The sequence below is a fragment of the Cygnus atratus genome, chromosome 3 (genome assembly GCF_013377495.2).
Source record: "Cygnus atratus isolate AKBS03 ecotype Queensland, Australia chromosome 3, CAtr_DNAZoo_HiC_assembly, whole genome shotgun sequence".
NCBI lineage: Eukaryota > Metazoa > Chordata > Aves > Anseriformes > Anatidae > Cygnus > Cygnus atratus.
The window spans coordinates 100,755,998-100,780,011 of NC_066364.1; the positions used below are offsets into that span (position 1 = coordinate 100,755,998).

The 24,014-nt window shown below is 39.1% G+C and overlaps 2 protein-coding genes across 6 annotated transcripts in view; both read left to right on the plus strand.

Moving 5' to 3' along the window:
* Positions 1–5,024, plus strand: part of ESRRG (estrogen related receptor gamma) — a 383,447-nt gene extending 378,423 nt beyond the window's left edge. For all 5 annotated transcript variants that reach the window (XM_035558432.2, XM_035558423.2, XM_050709700.1 and 2 more), the window contains one exon: positions 1,415–5,024. In XM_035558432.2, the coding sequence (XP_035414325.1) occupies positions 1,415–1,659 (245 nt within the window). In that variant the 3' untranslated portion in view covers positions 1,660–5,024. The remainder of the gene's footprint in view (positions 1–1,414) is intronic.
* Positions 5,025–12,483: 7,459 nt separating this feature from the next.
* Positions 12,484–24,014, plus strand: part of USH2A (usherin) — a 422,856-nt gene continuing 411,325 nt past the window's right edge. The window contains 1 exon segment of the mRNA XM_050709829.1: positions 12,484–12,511. Within this exon segment, the coding sequence (XP_050565786.1) occupies positions 12,484–12,511 (28 nt within the window).

A 24,014-nucleotide genomic window follows, 5' to 3' on the forward strand; every position in this document is an offset into this window, starting at 1 on the left:
CTGGAAGTGGGTTCTTCCCTGTCCAACTTCTCAGTCATTAACCTGCCTGAGAGCAGGAGCTTTATTCAAAAAAAGAAAAAAGAAAAGAAAAAGAAACAAACAAAATCCACAAGGTGCAAAGCAAGCATTGTACTAACTAGATTTTTCAAGGAGATGCCCTAATGCAGCCATGGATTCACTGTCCCAGCTTCACCCTGCGCTAAGCTCGCGCAGTGTCCCTAGGACGTGCACCCCCTCGCAGCAGTTACATTCTCATATGGTGCTTTATTTACTGTGTAAGTCCACAGGCCAAAATCCCAATTCTGGTAGCTGATCAGGGGTGTTTGGTGGCCTTTTTCACAAATGGCTGTCCTTCCTTACTTGCGTTCACCTCTCTTTGGACCACATTGCTTTTTCTTTGGCATTTATGATTACATAAAAGTCAAAGAAATAGGGCTGCTCGTCTGAAGTCATCTCAGCATGGTCCAGTAACTGCGTGTTCTCAGGGACATCTTCCCCTTTTGTATTTATGCTGTTTAGGGTTTTACAGTTATTTCAGTTAGATCTTTTCTTTTTATTTCACACTTCCATTGCTTTAATCTTTCTGGGTCATGTAGCAGCTTAGTTTAGTTCCTCGTGTGCATTTTGTCTGGGCTTCTCACTCAATACTTACACCACCAAAACATCTCACCTGGAAAGGTACAGGACGAGGTGCTTGCTTTGAGTGATTAAAAAAATTGCAAAATCCCAACAACAACAAGGTGAAGCATCCTCTGAGTGAGAGGGAGGAAAGGATTACACCTGGTAGGAAATGATAGCTTGATAGAGCAAAAGCTGCTTAGGACCATGTTAAGTGTTGCCTCTCTATATGAACATGCCTGAGGGAGAAAAACTTTGCTAAGCCTATCAGGAAATCACATCAAACCCTCTTTTCCCTTGTGTCAGTGAAGTGGTCCTAATCCTGTCATTTTTATGTAGCCATGAGCACCACCGACCAGCGGGTAATGACCACAGCTTCCAATCCCTCAGCCTCGGAGCCTGCCGCAGAAGTCTACCAAGCTTTCACATAACGGGGCAGTCATTCTTGCATCCCTGATAAAATGTGGACTTCAGCTCGTACAGCCATTTGCCCTTTGGCGCTGTAATTTCTTTGACGCAGTAACTGTAAGAGGTGGTTTATGGGGCAGCTCGGGCAACCGTTTTCCTAGTTTGAGGAGGATGAGGAGAAGGATTACTTACCCAAGAGTTAATTATACATTTGTAGCTCCACTGTGGTTCCGGATAGTGTTCTGAAGGTCAATGTAGAAATAAGTGGGTAATTATCTTCCTCCTCTGTAAAAGAGGACAGCACCAGTGAAAGAGCTGTGCAGCCACTGGGTTACCTGACTTTGTGGCACACCAAACTGAAACCTCTTGTTGCTCCTTTGTTTTGCAGACTCAATGCACATAGAGGATGTTGAGGCAGTGCAGAAACTTCAGGACGTCTTACACGAGGCTCTGCAGGATTACGAGGCCGGACAGCACATGGAAGACCCACGTCGTGCTGGCAAGATGTTGATGACTCTCCCACTTCTGAGGCAAACCTCCACCAAGGCTGTGCAGCATTTCTACAACATCAAACTGGAAGGCAAAGTCCCCATGCACAAACTTTTTTTGGAAATGCTGGAGGCCAAGGTCTGACTAAAGCATCATGGGCTTTCCCATCATGCACGTTTTAAACAAAAAAAAAAAAAAAAAAAGGGAAAATAAACAGGATAATAATGGCAAAGAAACTTAGTGTTTAATTAAGGAAAAAATGACTGCACTGATATTTAGCAGCAAGACTGTGAAGCAGCTTTCAACTTTTTCTTCTGTGTCTTTCTGATGCAGTTTTTCCTTTTCCTTTTCCTTTTCTCTCTTTTCCTTTCTGTTCTTTCCTTTCCTTTTTCCTTTTCTCTTTTTCCTTTGCTGCTGAACTTTTTAAAAGAGGTCTCTAATTGAAGAGAGATGGAAGCCAGGCCTGCCAAAGGATGGAAATCCATAATATGGATGCCAGTGAACTTATTATGAACCATAATGTCCCCAATGACAAAGGAATCAAAGAGAGAACCACCGTACCTAGCAGTACAGTACAACACGATGAACTGACTGAATGCAGTATTAGATTTCATAGGAGCAGTCTCTAATTAGACGACTAAGCGACGATGCATCGGCTGCTTCTTATCATTGCATTTTCCATCTAGATCAGTTACAGCCATTTGATTCCTTAATTGTTTTTTCAAGTCTTCCAGATATTTCTTAGGTTAGCTACAATGTAACTTTTTCAGGGAATAGTTTAAGCTTTATTCATTCATGCAATACTAAAGAGAAAGAAATACTGCATTTTTGTGCTGGCTTGAACAATGATGAACAATAATGAAGGACAAATGAATCCTGAAGGAAGATTTTTTTAAATGTTTTGTTTCTTCTTACTAACGGAGATTTTTTTGTACCAGCTTTACCAGTTTTCAGCCATTTATTAATGTGGGAATTTATCTTACTAAAGCAATAGTTGAAGGGAAGGTGCATATTATCACGGATGCAATTTATGTTGTGTGCCAGTCTGGTCCAAAACATCCAGTTTCTTAACATGAGCTCCAGTTTATAACTAAATGTTCACTGAATCAAAGGATTAGATTACACCTACCGTATATCTGAGTAGTTTAACATTTAAATACTCCATGTCAAGTACCAATCTATAAAGGTGTAGGAGACAGCGACTGTACAAAGGTATAGTTGCTGTGTGATTTCTAACTGCTTCAGTTGTCAATGAATGAGATACTGCCTGTTTGCAAAATTATAACCTTACACACAGGAAAACCCTCAGAACCGATAGTAGCTTAGAGGCAATAAGGCAAATGCCAATGTCTGCAAAATTAAGAAATCAGAGTAGTAGACTTCTGACCAAATTCAACAATTTAACACTTCTATACCTTATTTATTGATTTAGATTTTATTTTGTAAATTGCAATTGTTAACAAGTAGCTAAACCAGTATATGTGCTTTTCAACCAGTATTGTCACAGCATGAAAGTCAGTCAGTTTCAAGACTGTTAAGAGGTGTAATCTAATGTATAAACCAATTAGATGCCCCCAGAAAACTACAGTCGCTAAATAACCAATAAACAATAACCTCCATCAAATGCTATACCAATGTACCAGTGTTAGTAGCTGCTCCCTGTACTATGTGAACATCCTTATTCTATGTACACAGATGTAATTAAAATTGTAATCCTAACAAACAAAAGAAATGTAGTTCAGCTTTTCAATGTTTCATGTTTGCTGTGCTTTTCTGAATTTTTATGTTGCATTCAAAGACTGTTGTCTTGTTCTTCTTGTGGTGTTTGGATTCTTGTGGTGTGTGCTTATAGACACAGGGTAGAATTAGAGACAATATTGGATGTACAATTCCTCAGGAGATTACAGTAGTATATTCTATTCCTTACCGGTAATAAGGTTCTTCCTAGTAATAATTAAGAGATCGAAACTCCAAACAAATACTCGTTATGATCAGATACACGTCGAAATCATAATATTTTCAAAACAAGGGATAATTTCTGTAACAGTTTATTATAGAATACCAATGTATAGCTTAGAAATAAAACTTTGAATATTTCAAGATTATAGATAAGTCTAATTTTTAAATGCTGTAAATATAGCTTTTATTCAGTCATCTCTCAGATGTTGTTATTAACTCGCTCTGTGTTGTTGCAAAACTTTTTTGGTGCGGACAAGTTTCCAAAACTATTGCTACGTTGTGTGCTTTAAACAAAATAACAATGGGTTGATGCTCCATCAGCCTTGTGCTAGAAAAAAAAAAAAAAAAAAGTGTATCTATCATTAGCTATATGGGACTATATTGTAGATTGTGTTTTCTCGGTAGAGAAGTGACTGTAGTGTGATTCTAGATAAATCATCATTAGCAATTCATTCAGATGGTCAATAACTTGAAATTTATAGCTGTGATAGGAGTTCAGAAATTGGCACATCCCTTTTTAAAAAATGTCAAAAAAAAATACAACTCCTGGGAAAAAGGTGCTGATTCTATAAGATTATTTATATATGTAAGAGTGCAAAAAAAAAAGTTTATTTTCCAGAAAGTTTGTGCAGGGTTTAAGTTGCTACTGTTCAAGTACACTATATATATATAAATATATAATATAAATATTGTTTTTGCTGTATCACATTAAAGAACTTGGGCTTCAGGGTCAAAAGCCAATTGACTAGAAATATACAAAAAAAAAAAGGAGATGTGTTAAAGGCACACGGTGCAAATTTTAGTTTTCATTTTCAGTAATTTTTTGGAGCTGCAAGAGAACAAGTATCTCAAGACTGTAAAAGCATTACCTGAAATATAGCTAAAAGAACTGCACGGGCTTTATAATATTGTTCATCTTAAACCTTGCTGGAGAAGAGTTCTTTCAAGACCACTTACTTAATGTGAAGTGTTGGGAAAATTTCAAAGGGTGTATGTTTTAGCCATAACAATTTAATTTCTATTTTTGCTTCATTTTTTAATTTTTTCTTATTTAAAGCAATATGATTGTGTAACTCCCAGAAGTTACACATTTGTTTCAATCAGATCAGATTGTTGTATTTATTCCACTATTTTGCATTTAAATGATAACATAAAAAGATATAAAAAATTAAAACTGCTATTTTTCTTATAGAAGAGAAAATGGGTGTTGGTGATTGTATTTTAATTATTTAAGCGTCTCTGTTTACCTGCCTAGGAAAACATTTTATGGCAGTCTTATTGTGCAAAGATCGCAAAAGGACAAAAAAAATTAAACTGCTTATAATAATCCAGGAGTTGCATAATAGCCAGTAGTTAAAAAGCGAAACAAAACAAAAAATAAAAACAAACATGTCTATAGCTGTAGATGGGCTTCACATCTGTATAGCAATCAACTGTATATTTTTGTGATGTGTATCATACCGTGTGCTCCAACCAATGTCCATTTGTGTAAATGTATTTATTTTATATTGTATATATTGTTAAATGCAAAAAGGAGATATGATTCTGTAACTCCAATCAGTTCAGATGTGTAACTCAAATTATTATGCCTTTCAGGATGATGGTAGAGCAATATTAAACAAGCTTCCACTTTTGATTGCTTTTATTTTATTTTTTGTGTTGTGGGGTTTTTTTGGTTTTATTTTCTTTTTCTAAGAAGGAGACAAACCAATTAGCATTACCTTTTGTTGCTTCCATTCAAAGAGTAGCAAGCATTACCCCTCTTCCCTCGAAGTACAATATGAGTGTAAATAAATGCTATATAAAGCCTTGTCAGAATGAATTCCGGGGTGGTACAAGACATTTTGCATATTTAAGAGTATGCAAAATGTCTCATAGCACATTAGAATTCAGGCTGACAGGCCTTTATATAGCACTTATTTAATCTTAAAGCATCTTCACATCAACCTGCATTACTCAAAATCATTGCCTCTCTGTCAATGTCATGAAAGAAAACTTTCCCACTATTTTAAGATCACATTAATATCATCTGGAGGTACTTATTTGCTTTCTCATCAACAACCAAGTCTATCATTCATTTCCTACCGTAGGAGATTCCTTTTGTGTGTTCAGGTAATAAAAAGAAAAAAGAAATCTGTATCAATTTGATCCAGCTTTTCTGAATGGAAGTAAACAGCCACAAGAGCGGTAATATAGATTGGTGTTAATGAAGAGCACCGATAAGTCTTCAAGATCCAAAGGGGTTAACCAGCATGGTTCAAATCCGACAGTAAATGGCCTCGCAGCCTCTTGCATCCGAAAGGCTGCAGCCCCGATTGCTTGGGGTCAGCCCGCGCTGCCTGTGGACCCTTCTGGAACCATCACAGAAGTGCTAATGTGTGCTTTTCTTGCTTTTTAGCTTGTCTTGATAGTATTTTGTCATTGTGTGTGTCAACATATTTCTCACCTTCGCTGCTGGCCATTCTCTGGAGATTTTGGCCGATGACACAAAGGCTACCGAGCAGTGTGACACCTGGGGACAGGAGCTACCAGGGGCTCTTTGTGCGTCGCGGGCTTCTGGTACTAAAATGCCTCGGAATGGGAGGGGATCGCTTTACTGCTGTTAGGACCATCTATATTTTAACTGTACTAATAAGTGGGGTTTTTCAGTAAAAGGAGCAGCAGAACAATGGAAAGTTTAAGGACTCTTCAAAGGAAGATGTTAGTGTTGACAGTGGTGCCTGCATGCATACATTGGCATTCGTGCATACGCACACAATGCACAGAACTGCTTTTCACCCCTCTTCAGTGTTCTGATTTCGAACTATTGCAAAGTAGCTCTTCAAAGGAAAACTAATGCTGCACCATGCCTTAAGAGTGAAAAAAGGGGTGTTACAATTTCTCACGCACCAAGGGGAAAGAAAAACACTTGTCAACAGCGGTGCTTAGTCTTCCTCAGCACGGGATTGCACCTACTCGCTGGTGAAATGTTTTTACATACAATTTAAAAAATCTTAATTAGCATTTCTGTACCACTTTTCATCAGGGGCTTACACAGCACTGTACTATCATAAATCTAACATTACAGAAGAGAAAATACAGGAGGGAAAATACAGGGAACAGTGAAATACAGCGACTTGGAGGGATGCAAGTCTGCAGAGTTGATTGGGTTGTAGGTTGTGAGTTATTTTTTTATTATTGTTATTATTTTTCCTTTTTTTATTTTTTTTCTTTTAAAGCCTTGCCCTGTCTTTGCAGCAAAGCCAGGAAGTGGATAGAAACCCACTGGAAGTGTTTAGGTAGGTAGAAACGTTTTGCTAGGTATCTGTGGGGAATTTGGCTAGGAGCACAAACCTCTCTAAACTATGAAAATAGCTATGAAATCTTGAAAGTAAAGAAAGGGCTTGGGGCAGTGGCATTAGTAGCTCAACCAGCATGTGCTACTACCACTTGCTATCCAGCGCTAAAGACCTAAAGCGCGGCTGCAGCAAGGCCACTTTACTAAAATACGGAGACTGGCAAACGCAGAGTGCTCCCGTGGTGGCTATGGCTCATGTCAGCGAAATGAGATTTTGACTGACACAGTCTGCATGCCCACCCCCCTGCCCAAATAAGACACGCCATCCCCATGTGGAAGCATGGCTTTGCCACCGTGGCAGCCAGGTTGACGGGCGTCTGTCCCTGTGCCCACGTCAGGCTGGCCGCCGAGCGCTCCTCTCCTCCCACGCTGTTACCCTGGCACCGTCTGCATGCGCAAGCTGGCCAATGCCGTCAATATTGATGCAAAAGGAAACCGTGCCACGTGCCGAGGTGGCTACTAAGTGGCACAGGATTTCTGAGCGGTTCTGAGTGTTCTTTGGAGCTTCACATCCAAGAAATCGCCTCTCTTGATTTGATCTGGGCTTTTTTGTTCAGGTGGTTGTTTCATTGACCATGTGGGTTTGCAGTACGAAAGGGTCTGGCAAGCACCAATAAAATGTAGTCTGTGGTGGTCTCTCCAGCTGATCCTTTCTTAGAGATAGAAAAGGAACAAAAATCCTGCAGCAATCAATGCTATTACATGTGCAGTTACGTGGGCTTCTTAATACACAATGCCAATGCTGTTGCAATGCAAATAGAAGTTAACCATGAAAAAAAAAAAAAAAAAGACGGATTTGGATAACCAAGATAGGAATATTGCCCTTAGGGGTACAAGCTCCCATGCTGTAGCACTGTAAATGTCCTCCTGTGGGATCACCTGGCAATACTCTACTGGGAAAAAAAAAAAAAAAAAAAGTCTCATTCAGCAGAAAGCATGTTCTTTTTTCTTTTCCTTTTTTTTTTCTTCTTTTTCTATCTTTTCCTCTTTTCCTTTTCCTCTTTTTCCTCTTCCTTTTCCTTTTTTCTCGTTTTGTTTTGGTTTTGACCATTACTTATCCTGGCTTCTGCCCTAAACTGAAGAAAGGAAGAAAAGGAAAGCCTTCATTTGTTTTCTGAATTCTGAATTTAGTTTTTCTGCAGAGGCTGTTCATTCTCCTTAACAGATTTTTTTTCTTGCACTACCCCTTTACTTTGCATTTTGTCTTTCTAGTGTAATGTAGGGCTCTGATTTCACTAGGCACTTTGCTAATTACTATATCCTTCGTTATACAGCCCGGCTGCAGTAGCTGCATTACAAGGAGTGTGTTTTTCCTGTCTGATAAGCTGCTGATTCTGTGTATATAGATTGTTTCTCCTCTAGCATACAATTCACAAACTTCCTCCTTGAGGCTGTGCTATATAAAAGAAACAAACAAAAAAAAAATCTAAGCACAGGAAAGAATATGGGTACATTTACTTTCTCTTAACAGTTTTTATTCACAAGTGTTCAGAAGTGTTTGCGTTGATGCATCCTGACTGTGCTAATTGTTACCGTTTTGTTAAGATTAAAAGCCATTCTTCCTTAGCGTTCAAATTCTCAAGGCCAGTTTCTTACAATCTCTGTTAATATAAAAAAGCAAGTGGTGGTAGATTGATTACACGCAGGATCTTATTATTAAGCAGAACAGAAAAGAAAGGAATTTCAAAATATAATCCTCCGTTCCCAGGAGTATTTGTCTTGTTCTCCGTGAAGTTAAAGGTCTGAAATAATGTGCCCATCAGGAGCTCAATGTTGCATGTCCATGCCAGTTGGTCCAAGGGCTTGTTATGATGGTAATGACCTGCTGAAACGTGAGCTTTGATGGCAACAATACAATTGCTACCAGCTCACCCGCTGGGAGAAATATTTTATTATTGTCAAATGCCCTCCGCAGAGATTTGTTTTGCCTGTTCCTGTTTAAATTAAATTCAGAGCAGAACTGCATTATTATTTCTCTAGAGTATATTTGAAATAAACAACTAGTCTCCAAATTTAGGATTCCTGGTTAGTTTAAATTTTCTTATTAGCAGAAAAATTACAATAGGTGACAACATAGCTGCAGGAATATTATTATGGCAGCCATACAAGAGATTTACACACTGAGAGCATGGCCTAAAAGCACAAGAACTCCCTTCTACTTTACAAATGCCAGCCAAATTAATAATTAACTGTGCCATAAATTCTACAGCCTTAAAGAATGATGTCAATGCTTTTCTGTGTCACAGTAGAGGAATTTTGTCATAAGACTAAGCGGGGTTCTTTATAAAGAGTGTTACTTAGATGTAGAAAGCAGACCCAGAAAACAGACCTTGCCACTCTGCATTACAGCAGCTCAGTGAACAAGTGACAGCAGGACTTCAAAGTCATTTACTGCTGCTTTCTCAAGGCAAAACTACGTCCTTACGCCTGTGAAACGGAGCAAATTTTGTTACACATTAAATGGGCCAGATTATCTCTTCCACGAGCTAAAGAGACAACACTAAATCCCAGCTCATGTAATTTCCTTCAAAATTGTTCTGCTCAGGCTGGGTGTTCCCAGGAGCGCCACCAGCAGAATTATCCGGTGATTCAGCCGTACTTACACTGGCAGATGTCTGAGATTTAAGGCAGTCCCGAAGCCTTAGCACAAATCCCGTACCTCTCTGCTGCCTCGTGGCCTCGTCTCGCTCATCAGCCACTGCCCGCTGCTGAGCAGCCGGCACCGTGGCCTGCTTTGATGAAAATCATTTTATCTGGTGAGGCACTTCAGCACAGGACAGGCATCTTAGCACGGGCAAGGTGGGCTCCGTAAGCTGCTGGATAGAGGGCAGGCCATCCGCCTGCTCCAAAATGCCAGCCTGCTACTAGAGGAGCTACCAAATTCCTGGAGAGGGAGGGATGCTGACAGGGAGGCGAGGGCTGGGGGATGCCTCCCCTCGCAGTGATTCCCCTTCTGCTTTGCAAATCGCACTCCTAACACTCTCCAGTTCAATCTACCATACTCTGTCTGATTTCACAGCTTCGTTGTGAAGGGCCACAAGGTGAGGGCTGGCTGTCAGAGGAAGTCAGTGGGGGCACACATATTGGGCTGCGAGGGCATCACTCCAGTGCCAGAAGTCAATGGGGCTCCTCTGTGGTTCTGAAAGGAAAGCCTGCATAACACGCTCAGTAGTTTCCCACTTTACTGCTGCCCCTAATTACCAAAGCTGTCCTGAAAACATGAAATGACCAGAAAAATCATGTAGCCATTTCCAGTGGAGAGCTCTCTGCTCATTGCATTTGGGCCCTGATTCTGAGAAGAAATTGCCCACTCTTTACTGGATTTAAAGGGGAGAAATGCATTTCCTTCCAGAACTTGTGCTTTTGTGAACCTGCTGTAAGGCGCAGAGGGGCAGCGCAGGACAGGTGCAGGCTGAAAGCCCTTGGCTCGCAGGGACTCTGAGCTCAGGGCCCCAGCCCAGGCTATTGCTTCCACTTGAAAAAAATATTTACAGTAGCAGCATAAATTTTACTGGGGCTGGCCCTAAGGATACTCTCAAATAGAGGTTATATGTGTCCCTAGCATTATCGCGAGTGGTAGTTGGACAAGGCAGATTGTAATCTCAGGCTTGGTGGTGGGCATTGCAATCCAGAGCAGCCTCACTAGAAAGGCAGAAACCAGGCCTGCTTGTTAATAAAGAAAAAGGCAGGGCATTCAATACAACCTGATTCTTCTTACGGAAAAACCTACAAGCTGCATTACCAAATTCTTCCTACCTTACCTGGAAAACAGAGGAAAAAAAAAAAGATAAAAAAAAAGTAAAAACACTATAACGTAGTCTCCCTAGACACTTGTTTCTTGTTTTTAGTCCCTTCTGTCTGACTGTCACTGCCCCTGGCAGTTGTACATTCCTCCAGAAGACTGAGATCAGCCACATCCTGCCGCATCCTGGCTTGCCTCCTTTTCTCTGCACAAGGCACCCTAAAAGCTATGGCACAAGCCTTGTACAACTGCGGCTGCTTCCATAGCATTTAAATCTGCGAGGTACAACACAAATAGCTTACAGCAGCACCAGGGACCTGGCTGGGAGTGTTTTCTACTGAGCAGCATGGGGCAAAGGAACACAAAGTCATTTTAATCAGTCTCTGTCCTGCTCTGGTTTGGTTACGTGAGCTTGGACAGGACGGCTACCAGCTCTTTTCCATCCATAGGGTGGAGGTAAGCCCCCACATCCCACTAGTACTGTGGGAAATGTTGAATCAGTCCAAGTGGTTAGGGAGCACTTGGTATTTCTGTGTATCCCACTCCTTACAGATGGGTAACAGAAAAAGTTGTGGGAGGGCATTAGTGGCTTCTCAAGGCCAATGCCACACATTGTAAGGGAACAAAAAAGGATTACAGACAACTACAATACTGTGCTGGTTTTGCTTTGTATCTCAGATTGGAGTAAAATGACCAAGTTCTTTTTTTTTTTTTTTTTTTTGATGACTCTTTGTCCTCTTGTCCTCTGCCTTTTATATCTTACATGCTGACTATGGCCACAAAAAAAAAAAAAAAAAAAAAAAAGTCTTTGATATATTTGTGATTGTGGTACATTGATGGATTTCAGGCAAATTGTTAAGATGGGCTTTGATAATGCTGTAAGACATAAACGTGCCTATACTTGCAATATGTGAGGTTTTACATAGTTCCTACATTGATTCCCTTGCTCCTTTGTCACCTAGACACAGAGACCCACTCACAAGGTGACCATGACGAAAGGGTACAATGGAGAGGGGGATCCCTTCCCCCTCCTTCCCTTGCTCCTTTACATTGACCAAATGTCTTTCTAAATGACTTGCTGAGCCAGGCTATTCTTATATCTTACATATAAATGGACTCTGTCTTACAACCAGAAGATTCAGGGGAAAAAAATTTCAGCTCCCAAAGTGAAAAGATTAAGGTCAGTCACTTTACACTACAAAACCTTTTCACAAGAGCAGCATAACAAAAGGATCTGCAGGCCTATCTGCAACATGGTTTATAGCTCTAAGAAAATCAGGAGATGCTATGACATCCTTTTAGAGGACTATGCCACTATTTTATAGACTTACAGCAGAAACAGCTGGGAAGAGGAAGGTGATATTAAGTGCAAAGCTAACTTATTTCTCTACTTAGATTTGCTCATGGGTCCTTTTTATGGGAAGAACATCCACAATGGAGTTGAGCATGTGTGATTCACAGAAAACACATCACGTTTGGATCACATTGGGTCACACGCTAGTGAATGTAATGGTGCCTGGTAACCAAATCACTATGATGGGTTGCTCTTATGCTTTACTTCTCTTTGTTTATTCCATTAGTGTTTAAAAGCAGGTGGCAGGAGCCACGCGACTGAATCCCTGTGAAGCACAAGATCCTTGGATTGAGGCAGTTTAGAAGTTCTATTCACAAAGTCAAATGATCTTAAAAGATGTTCCAGCTTAAAAATAAATTATTTGTATTTGGCACTGTGGCCCAGCCAAATTGCACTTATTTCAGTAGACTTCATTTTGGCAAAGCAATGAGAAACAGGAAGGACTTCCCAAATGCATAAAAAATCAATTTTAAATTTAAAGACCGTGACAACAGCAAGGGGGGTCTGGGGTAGAGGTTGGCTAATATAAACAGATTTACAGTGGCCAGAAGGGGCAGCAAATAGTAGTCATCAAGCATGCCCAAAGATCCGGAAGAATCTGAAGGTGAGACAGTCATGGCCATGTTGGAAGAGCAAGGCAAAATCTGTAGAGAGGAAAAGAGATCTGTAAATGAGAGAAAATGCAGCTGTGCAGAGAGAAAGCCAAATGTGGACAGAAAGAGAGAAGGAATACATGTAGAAACACAGAACTCATCAGGCAAAAAGGATAAAAATGCCGACTTGTCCTTTTGTTACACCCGTTTTATAACAGCCTAACCATCTTGGAGTCAATACAGTTACATTCATTTATTATTTTATTATTATTTCTAAGTCAGCACAGAACAAGGGCTGAGCTCACAAGGCTACAGAGGTAGCAGGCATCTACTGGGACAAAGAGGCAATGTAACAGAAGAACAAGGACCTTGCTCTTTCATTTTGTGATTGAGTGCCAGCTCTACCCAGCAGATCGCCGTGCGGCTGAACACGGTCTGAGTGGCAGGGTGCCCTGGGGGGCCGTGAAGAGCTGCAGTGCCCTGGCTCCCATTTTCCCTTTCAACACTGCCCTGAGTGAAGGCTGGTGTGAGCTGCGCTGCCTCTAGAGGTGGCCAGGCTGCCTGGGCCCTGACTCACACCTGCACACAGCTGAGGCTGCCAGGGGCTGCCCAGTTCGCCCTCGGCTGTGAGTGATGCCCCAGGACAAGTAGGCCTGGTTAGGAGGAGCTAATCCCTGTGTATTTGAGGTGGAAATTGCAGAGCTAGTCTTTTCCTAGAGTGAGTTGGCTTTGTGATGGAGCTTGTATGCGAGCTCTGGTCAGGGCTGAAACAGTTCCTTCTGTCCTGCCTTGGCCAGGTGATGTTGAAGAGGAGTATGTGTGTTAGGAGGAGCCACTCCTGAGGTGTCAGGTCGGTGGGTTGTTTTAAATGTGATTAAAAGCCTGGGCACACTGAAGCCAGTGTGGCTTATCACTCTTCAGACTGTGAAGGTGATGAAGCACTTCATAAGCATGTACAATTAAAGCATCTCTGATCTGAAGGGCTTGGAAACTGAAATATGGCATGGAGGGTAAGATATAATTAAGGAATAACATGATGGGAGGGTACAAATAATAGCGAGAGGACCCTGCTCGGGTTGCTGTGTACCAGGCAAGTGCTGAATCAAGCATGAGGGCTTTCCTATAAGCAGAGAACAACAAGGCTTCATCCTGGTCAGCATGCAAACTGTTCTTTGCACTTTGTCAGCTGATGTTGAGCCATGTGAAGGCAGGCTGAACTTTTATGTTCTGCTTTCTATCTGAGCAGCTATTTTTGGAATCTAATTACCACTGTTTAGGGAGTCAGGTTAATATATATTTGTGGGACACAGGATTAGAAAGCAGAAGGCCTCAGTTTGTTGGAAATCAATTTTAATATCCCTATGGCTGTGGTAGCATAAGGGTCAATATAACATATACGTGTCTTATTTTACAATTAAGCTTCTATTTTACAATTAAGCTCCTTGATTTACTACACCCATCACACTTGAACTAAAAGAACTAGTGAGGAGCTTCATTTTTAGAGAAAAGGAAAGAAACAAAGATGCTATTTAGAAACCACTACTAACCATAATTTCTTATTTCTCCGAATTTGTTATATGAATTCACTAAAATGTAAACATATACCTGTTCCTGAAAGAAATCCATTTGAATGGAGAACAGTTCTACTGTTTTGGGCTTTTCTTTGCATTTTATGCTTATGGAAAGGGAGGAATGCTAGTGTTATTTTAGTGCAATGCTTACTGGCTTCTGACTCCTTAGAACATCAGCCCTCCAACTGGAGGGGTCAATCTTTGCATTGGGCTGAGGCATAACTCTTGGGGTGAGCATAAGGAAACCTTAAAGAGAAAAATCTTTCCTCTGTGTTTCTGCACAAAGCTCCCTCCTACTTTCCAAGTGTATGGAAAGAATAACACTGCCATGCTTTATCCAGAGAAGATAGCTAGGTATGGCCAAAGTCTCTGGATTGGTGTCCTATGTGATGATCAGTTTGTAACACCTTCTCTTTCTCCCTTAATCTCTGAGTAGGAACACAATTCTGTACACAAAAATAACCAGAAAAAAATATCATAAACCATCTATATTTCATGTTATGTGTTTAAAAAAATATATATTTTTTAAATATATTTAAATATATATTTATATATTTATATTTATATATTTTTTTAAATATATATTAAATATATATTTTTTTAAAGGCACGGTATTTGCAGCTTGCTTTTAGTTGTCACTTGTTCAGGAGAAACACCTGTGAGCAGGACAGCAAGCATTCGGGTGCTCTCTAAATAGCCTTGAGCAGAAGAGCTGGGGTATCAAGGGTGTATATTTGTGGTGCTACAAGGACCATTAGGCCCTCTTTGGGGAGGGGAATTTTGTCTATGGAAAGGTGAGCTAGTGGGGATGGACAGAATAAGTAGATTTAATAGGTTGAGCTGGGCAGATCTGGCATTGCTGGGGCCTGAACCATAATTATTTTGTGGAGCGCAGAAGAGGGAAGATGATATGTTTCTCCAGGGAACTAAGAAAGACCAGATCATGGAAGGTGTGCGTCTATGGATGAGTGGAAGCACCTCAAGTGATCATGTGAAATAAGCAGTGTTTCAACTGCGAAGTTTGCTACCTGCTGTTAGCAAACAGGTTATGCTGAGAATAAAGACATTTTGATCAGGTTCTCCCATGGCTGTTCATAGCCCTCTGTAATGGCCTCAACTTGAACAAGAAGTGGAAGGGAAAACCATGTGCAAGCAGGTGAAGGCAATGCAGGTCAGGGGCTTCAGGCAGTAGCAATGATGAGTTCCCCTGTTCCTGGGAGTGGTTTTGTGGGGACATTTCACTCCGGGTCTTCTAGGCACTGTGTTCCTTGTAACTTGCTTTAGTCTCTGGCTTTCTCTGGAGACTGCAACATGGGTATTCATCTTTTTTAAATTTCTTCTGAACTGATACGCACTAACTACTGCCCAAGATAGTGTTTTCTTAGCAAGTACACATGCCATTTTAACACTGGCTAAATGAGAAAAAATATTTTGTAAAACATTTTTATTTTATGAACACATTAAACAAAAGTAATTTTGAAACAGTCTTAGTAAACAAACCAAGTTGAACTAATCTGCAGAGATAATTTTGTTCTCTAGCCCCTGTCTATGGGGCAGCAATCTTGCCATGCTTATTGATTATCAGACAAGACTACTAATCCCCTTATGGTCATTAAGTGTACTTAATTAAAGAGCAGTTAGCAAGCTTCTCTTTACCAAGTTAATATTGGCTGTTAAAAGTGATTTGTACATTACCAATATGGTAGCCATTAATCTAAAAGTCAATTTGTCATTTATATTTTCCCCAAACAAATACATTCACTAGGCCACAAAGGCTAGAAAGCATTCAACATCTGCTCTTGCAGTGTATGTAAGGATCAAACTTGGCTGCCTTAAACTATAAGGCTTAAGACAGTGCCAGTTTCCATCTACTCTCATAAGCCAGTGTCCCCCCACTGGCAGGGGGAACAGAAGAGGGTAGAAATCTTGGAAATACTTCTGACGAGTTTCATTATATTTAACAGTCAGAAGGAAAAGCTCAAATTACTGTCTTCTCTGACAGGAAGTGTGAAGCTCTGCATTGATTTCTTTGGCTTGTTGACTGGCAATTGGTGGGCAAGATGTTTCAGAGAAACTGCCTGTAAAAGCCAAGGAAGGCGGCTGAAGTTATGGTCAGGGTGACTTAAGAGATATGGAAGGGCAAGTGAGGGATATTGATGAGAAAGGAGGGCAGGAGGATGCTTTTCCATAGAAGTCTGGGTTTCATTTTTCTGTATCAGAACTGATTTTTCCTTATTCTACACAAATGTGAGGATGTTCAATTTTTAATATGATACTTCAAGATTAAATGTATAATGAAATACATAATGCTTTCTGGTTCTTACTGCATAGATAATGTTTTGTGCTGTGTAAGACTGAGCCTTCGATATAGATATTCTGCTACCAGAAACCTATTGCTACAATTAAAGCAAAAATTCTTCAGCAAAATACCATGCACCTGTCACATACTCTCTTGTATAGGCTTGCATTTGGTCTTAAATTAGATATGTATCTAGCAAATTATGAACCTCAGCTGAGCACCTCTTAGGGGGCAGTGGAGGATGAGTGTCCCATTGGGGATGGGAGTATAGGGGTGGGGAGGGTGATGGTCTTTTCTAACAGAATAATTACTCCTGAGCACACCCAGCTGAGCTCTGCTAGGAGGCCTCAGCAGTGCTTATTGGTTCTGCTCTTCTAGAAAATCACCAGCTGGTGAGGAAAGAAGTTGCTTTCCCTGTTTTGATCTGAGTAGGTAGCTCTCCAAGAGTGGAAACTTAAGTTCAGGGATCTGGGAAAGATTCAAGGTAGAGTACTCACCTGTAGAGTGTTTAGACTTGGAAAAGTTGCAAGGATACAATGTCAGTCAAAGGTATTGCTTTAGCCCATGTTAAGGATCACTTATTTGTCTCCAATATCTTATTTTCTGCTGTATCTGAGATATAAATCTTTGACAAAGGTAGACCCAATGACGCAACTTTCTTTTCCCATTAAGAAATGGATTCTATACTTGCCAATGGGATAAAATATTCATTTTGAACTCTAGATGCAAATATATCTGTAAGCCAGGATAAAACACTATCTGTCTTAATCATACAGCCAGTGTCATTCTGGGATAACACTTGCATTTGAGAACTTATATATAATGTATTTTTGTTTTACTAATCAAGCCTGTTTAGAAAGCTAGCAGGCACCTTGACTTATGGTGAAGGTCTGTCTTTTGTAGAAGTACTGACTTCAATGTTTTGCCTGCTCAGATATGTCAATGGAGCTTAATGTGGTGCTTGGGAAGTTATTTTGCCTTTTTTTTTTTTTTTTTTAAATGTCAAGGTGTAACCACACAGCTAAGAAAATGAAGGGTGGGAACAAAAGTAAAGAGGGGAGAAAATTGAAGGAACTGTGGTACTTTCATGCTGGTACTATTGCTGAGAAAATATATATATATATATATATATATATATATATATATGGGACTCCTTGGACACGGTGTGTGTGAAGTAATGTGCTTCTGCCTGGGAAAAGAAACACATTGTTTACCGTTTAATACAAGCTTAAGAACACAGCTTTGATTTTTTTCGTTGTTCTTAAGTTCAAGCACATTAGAAAACTGTATAATTATATTGTGTATAGAGGAAAAGAAGAATACCTTGAGTTATAAGGCTTTTTGGGTTTTCTCACAAGAGAAAGCTGACTCTGACTAAGGGTCAAACTAGTATCTCACCTGAAAAATCCTTTAGTTCCCAGTAGGATGCCCCTGAGAGGTTTCTCACAGGATTTCAGCAATGGGCTTGGGGCTCAGCTGGAGCACCTGTGTAGTCATCTGAATTGTGAATATGTATATACCATTAAGCATGGCCCCCCTCCCCAAACTGCATTTAATTTGGATATTTCCAAGCAGCTTATCTGCTAGCAATCTTTTAATATTCTATTTATTTATTTAATATTTTTGCTTGGGCTGCTCATATAATCAGATAAAGGTCATTAAACCAAATTTATGATTAAATAGGATGAAACTATTTATTCTCTTTACTCACCATATTAATATTATAGCTTATGCTGACTAGATTTTGATATTTCAAATGAAGTTACTATATTTTTTTCAAATCATAATGATATGAGAAAGCTGTATTATCTCATTGTGAGGATTACTTGCTGCTACCTTATCTGCTGTAGCGTCTGCACATATTGGCCTTCAGATTTCCTCATGATGTTAGCTGCTAAGTGTGGATGCTCGTCTTCCATCTGGTGATTAACCTCTGCATAATTTTATTTTGCTGTTTTATTCCTTAAGTCGTTGTTCAGGATTTAAGGTACTGTTTCATATGTTAGTCAGGCATTGTGTTTTCAGGTTGTCTTGCAAACCAAAGTATCAAGTGTCTTCTTCGATTGCAGCTGGTTTGTGCTATGAGTGTCACTATATAAAACAACTGCCTTATGGTTCTGGTATGCATTAGTGGATGAGTATTCTTTCAAATATATATATATTTCACCAAAATGTTGTTGACTTGTACACCTATTTGAAAGCTAACGATAGATCTCCTGCAAGATTTTTGTTTTGGGAAAAATGTATCTGAAGCACGTACTGTATATGCCAACTTGGAAGAGGCTATCTTAATGCAGAGTGCATCTTGCCTCTGCTTTTGTTTTAAAAGCTCTGTGGTATTTGAGGGTTTTCAAAAGCAAGCTTCCGGTAGCTCAAGCTGCTACTTTTGCTAAGCTTTTTTCTCCTTTTAATTGTCTGTGACCTTGTCTTTAGAAAGGTTTAATTAGAAGCTCATAATGACCACAGCCAATTTGATGGGCTTTGTGTAAATGCAGACTGCAAAAAAGGAAGCTGAGTTCCTCAGACAGTTCCTATTGTTGCAGATAGCTGGCCAGCCGACTCCAATTTCTCTAAGATATGTAACAGACCTGAACTGATTCATGTGTGGTAAAGCTAAAGATCTAGAAGAGAAGTGATAACGTGACCAATCTACATGCAAACAAAGTCCTCTTAGAAGCACATGTGGGTGCTGAGATGGAGTCTCCTGGTGTCTGACTGGTCACTGCACAGAGGCTGAATACATCTGGTTCCAGCAGCAAATTAAAAACATGGAAAAAAAAAAAAAAAAACAACAATGTCTAGTTGAAAGATTGCTAAGTAGTTAAGAAGCAGAAGCATAACTAGATTTTTTAAAATAATTTATCCACACTGACTTTTTATGCTGAAAATTTCTAGTAACTTAATTTACATTTCTTTATAAGAACTTTCTTGACTTCTTCCATATAAAAATGGAACAGTTTTCTCCATATTGCTGACTCCTGTCTTCACCCTTATATTTCTCCAGTTTTATCTGAGTTTCCATTTCTCTCAACAGCTGGCCTCAATTTCATCATTCAAAACTTCATTTCTCTAGGCAATCAGGCAAATGAATTGTCTTCATCCGTGTTTAAAACAAATTCATTCTAAATTAGTCTGTGCCCCTTCAGTGTTAATTTTCCATGACTATTATAGTCATTGAGCTTTATAGCATGAACACAAGCAAATATCAAGTTTGAAGGCTTTAATGTTTTTCAGTGGATTTTAAATTGTGGGCAACATCTTCAGCTGTGATTTGAGTCAGTAGGAGCCTTCAAAGCCAACAGATATGGTTTACATGATTTGGTGAGAATAGTAATACTGTGCTGTCTTTATGCTAGTTGAAGAGCTAGTCTGTAACTATTCAAAATAAGTTTTAAATTAGGAACTTCCAAAATTCATATTATTTAAGATTCTATGATAAATTAATCAGTTGTGGAAGGAAAAAATATATTGTAGTTAAGTATTGTTTCTATGTAGTCCAAAGTTAATAGAAATTAGCTATCTTTGTCTCAGATAGTTGGCTAAATTTCTTAATATTTATTACAGTATTAAACTTCTAAACATAAAATGCACTAAAGAATTGTGTGGTTGATTCAGAGAACAAGGTAATCTCATACAGGTATAGGGTTTTAGAACATAGATATGATTAAAATATACCTCTGACAAATTAGTATTCATGTGAGGAAATCAAGATACAGATCTCAGAAGAGAGTCTTTCAGGACCAGACGCAGCAGCTTGGCTTCTTCCCTGGACTCTTCTCAAAAGGAACCTAATTTAGATGGACTAAATTACCCCTTGGGAGAGCCCCTCTATCTGAACTCAGAACAAAAGGCATATAAACCTATTCATCATGTATTTAACTTTTATAACCTCACCCAACTCTGGTCACTCAGTTGAGGCTTATTCCACGGTTCTTAACATTCTCCCCTTATGAATTAGGGTACTGGTAAATACCAGTATGCTTAATATTTAAGCTCAAGTGGGAAAGGAATATATGAGCTTATTACTACAGTCCTGCGCATGCATTTTTGGAAAGTTTTTGATACTAGATGATGCAAATATTTCATTTCTTGTTCTCTGGTTCATCCTGATCCAGTTTGATTTGGTGACCTGTGTGGTACTTGTACAAAGGTAAATTGACTCAGTTAAGATACCTCAGTAAGGGAAGCAAAACAAGTATCCAAATAAAGTCATTTCCACTGAGCAGATCTGCTCATCATAAAACCTTTTGTTACTTGTTTCCCCTTGCTGGCTTTCAAAAGAGAAGTAAAAGGCTGAGAAAACATGGACTGAGTTAGTTATACAGAGATCAGCCTTCTATATCAGGGCTAAATCATTTTGGCATACTATCCATGAATATTCTAGGTCCGTATTCATTTGCGGTACAGTCAACAAGCTTTCAATATGTGCACTTTTTTCTTGGGGTAGGAGACAGTTTATATAATAAAGCTATTGCTAAGCTTGGCAGCTTCAAAAGGAAGGTTTTCAGCATCTTTGAAGTTCTCTATCGCTACTGTCAGCTGTCGTTGTGGGCTAAAATATCAAACAGGTTCCAGTCAATTTTGTGTTGCTCAGTGTTTTATTCATATTTGTATAAATGTGTCCTACTTATCAAACTAGTAGTGTTTTGCATACGCTTTTTAGAGTCAGGAATATATGGCTTCACGGCCTCGTATGAAACAAACACCCTCAAGCCCCTGCTCCTCATGTTATTTCTGCTCTTTTTATGTGTTGCTCTCGGTGGTTTAGTTCAGGCTTGCCTGATGTATCAGTGGACACCCTCAGGAACTTTACATGGCAGGGAGAAGAATCACAGTTCTTGACTACAAGAGATTGACATGTTGGTTATGAACACTGAAGACTAGCAGGCACTTTCTACAAACAATTCTTTAAAGAAAATGCTCAAAATAAAAAGACTGGGAGTTAGTGAATGGAACAGGGAGAAGACAAGGCACTGTATCTTGTTAGTTCCTTTTTTATTTTGTCTGTCTACAAGGAGGTTTCATCCTCTTTCAAATATGAAGGAGCACAGGAGCACTGGCAAAAGTAAATGTCTCTTTCCAGAGGCTAAGGAGAGAGAGGCCAGGCCTGATACTGGAAGAAGTGTATGACAAAGTGTGTTATCGGTTTTGGGGGGAGCAGGCACTTCACTCCAGTACACTTCTATTTATTCTTTCTGTAAGCAGGTGCCCAGAAAACATTATCAATTCACTTTATGGAAGTGGGTTCCACTTCAGCATTATACAGCAGGAATAAATTTCAAACTGAAGTTTTCTGTGCAGGAACAGTATCTCCTATAGGTCAGCACATGGAAGGTGAGAAGAGTCATACATATTTGACTAATAAAAAAGCTGAAACTTCCATCAGCAGCTGATTCTGGTCTTAGTTGTTTGGCCATTTCTGCCTTCAGTGGCTATCACACTAATTTGTGAATCTGTCAAGAGAAAGAACACATCTCTGACTGTACATGCAATTTTACTTTGACACTAAACATGACAGTTCAGTAGTTGAAATAAGAAAAATCAAACAACTCCTCTGCTGGGTTGTCTATGTTGTCCTGATTTGTGTGAACTGAAGGTACTGTGTCAATATCGTGGACTGCTTCCTGAAACCTTTAAGGCTTGAGTCAGCTCCCCAGATTCCACATTGTTTTAAGATTTCTGAGCTCAAACATATCTTCTTGGATCATGACTTCTGAATCAAAATGTCTATAGAAATGCTACAGCTATTGATGTCAATTGATGTCAATTTTATGTTCTCCTGTTCTTCTGAGCAAGAATTTTGACAGATTTTCAGCCTCATAACTTGATTGAAGATGGGACACATCTGTAATACTGAACCGTGAATGGCAGTTGTTTCAGGCCAAAAGTTCTTTTTTTTTTTTTTTGGGATATCCAGGCAAACAGCACCATGTTGTGTAAAATAAACTGATTATGACAAATTTTAACTATAAACTTTATTTTATTATGCAAGTTATATTGGATTGGTACTATATTTTCTTAGATCTGTACAGCAAGTTAATGACACATTTCATGATGGGAAATGTGATTTCGAAATGATCTTGCCAGAACTGTAAGAGGGGTGGCCTTAGACTGTCCTATAGTTAGCAGCGACCATTAGAAGAACAATCTAATGCTCTGCGCATGATGGCAGTGAAGTCTTACTTTTGCTGGACATTGGGTAAACTCTAGTAGTTACTCATGCTTTTGCTAATAACTAAATGTCTTTCTGTATTACCAACACTTTTCTTTGCATTCACCAAAAAGGAGGAAAAAGTGTTTTAAAATAGCTTTACATCTTTATTTTTGGTCGAAAATATAAGTTCGAAATAATTGTACCTGGAACCAAGCTGGTTCAAAAGGATTAAAAACTGCCAACAAACTTTGATTAAGTTTCTCCTAAGTTAATTTATTCACTTCTTTTTTTTTAAAGAGTAAAAATCTCAGAACACTAGTAATGATGAGATGTAGATGATCCACTGTATACTGACAAATAATGAACTGTCAAAGGTAAGAAGTCCCCAACATGTCATCTCTTCATTTGAACCTCAATGTCACTTACTGTCTCTCCTGAAAATTTAGTAAGCCTCAACAGAAGACCAAAGTTCAGTCCTTGCAGGGTGGCTGGCAAGATCAGAGCTGCAGCTAGGACAGATCTTTGCGAACAAGCTTATAAACTGAACTGTATCTAAAAAGTATACATAATAGATTATTTAAATACAATTTAATATTATCTCTAGCTGAAGCTAGAAATGAATATCAGCAGTTATTTGTCATTCATAATAGCAGAATTCTAGGGTGTACTACTGAAGTCATTATGTTTTGCTTTCTTCTAAATACAGTGCCTTATGCATGAGTATTCTGAAGGACTTGTTAATTTTTCTAGCTCTGGCAACGCTGAATTGATATGCTGAGAGCTGGATAAATTTCAAAATAAAATCATTTTAAAAACTGAATCATTTTAATTGTTTAAAAATTCTGTGGCATAGGAAAGTGTCAAAAGGCTGAATGTACAGGAAAATGCTTAGAAAAAAACAAGGAAGCATGTATCAGTCATGTTTATAGGGCTGAGTTAATTTTTAGCAAGTCTTAAACTTTAAAGTGGATGCTTCTGTTTCTTGTTCAAGAATTAGTTCTCTGCAAATTTGTAAAGATTAATTGAAAAAATTGCATTCTTCTGTAAATTAATTTCATCAGAAGCAGGGTATATGCAAAGGAATTTTGGATTCTATTTTAGTCACTGGGAAGTGAATTGAACACTTTAAGTACGCAGATGATTGATTAATAATCATTTTGACCCTGACTGTAGTACAATGCTACTTTCTCATTTATTCTGTTATATTTATGTTACACAGCTATAATGCTGGTATCTTTAGTGTTACTTGGTAAAATTTATAAAAGTTAACATTAATTGTGTTGAAGATAATGACAAATACTTCTCTTTATCCTAAATATTCAAATGCTGAAAGGCACAGAGACGTTTGTGTGGTCTTTGTCAAGGTGTCCTTGAATGAGAGGATTTAAGCCTCAATGCTGTTGCTTGGGCCCAAGCCAAGTCATGTGTCCTCATTGGTCTTGAGGCTTTTTCTGTGAATTCAGCTGTCACTTTCCTTTGCAGTCTGTCAT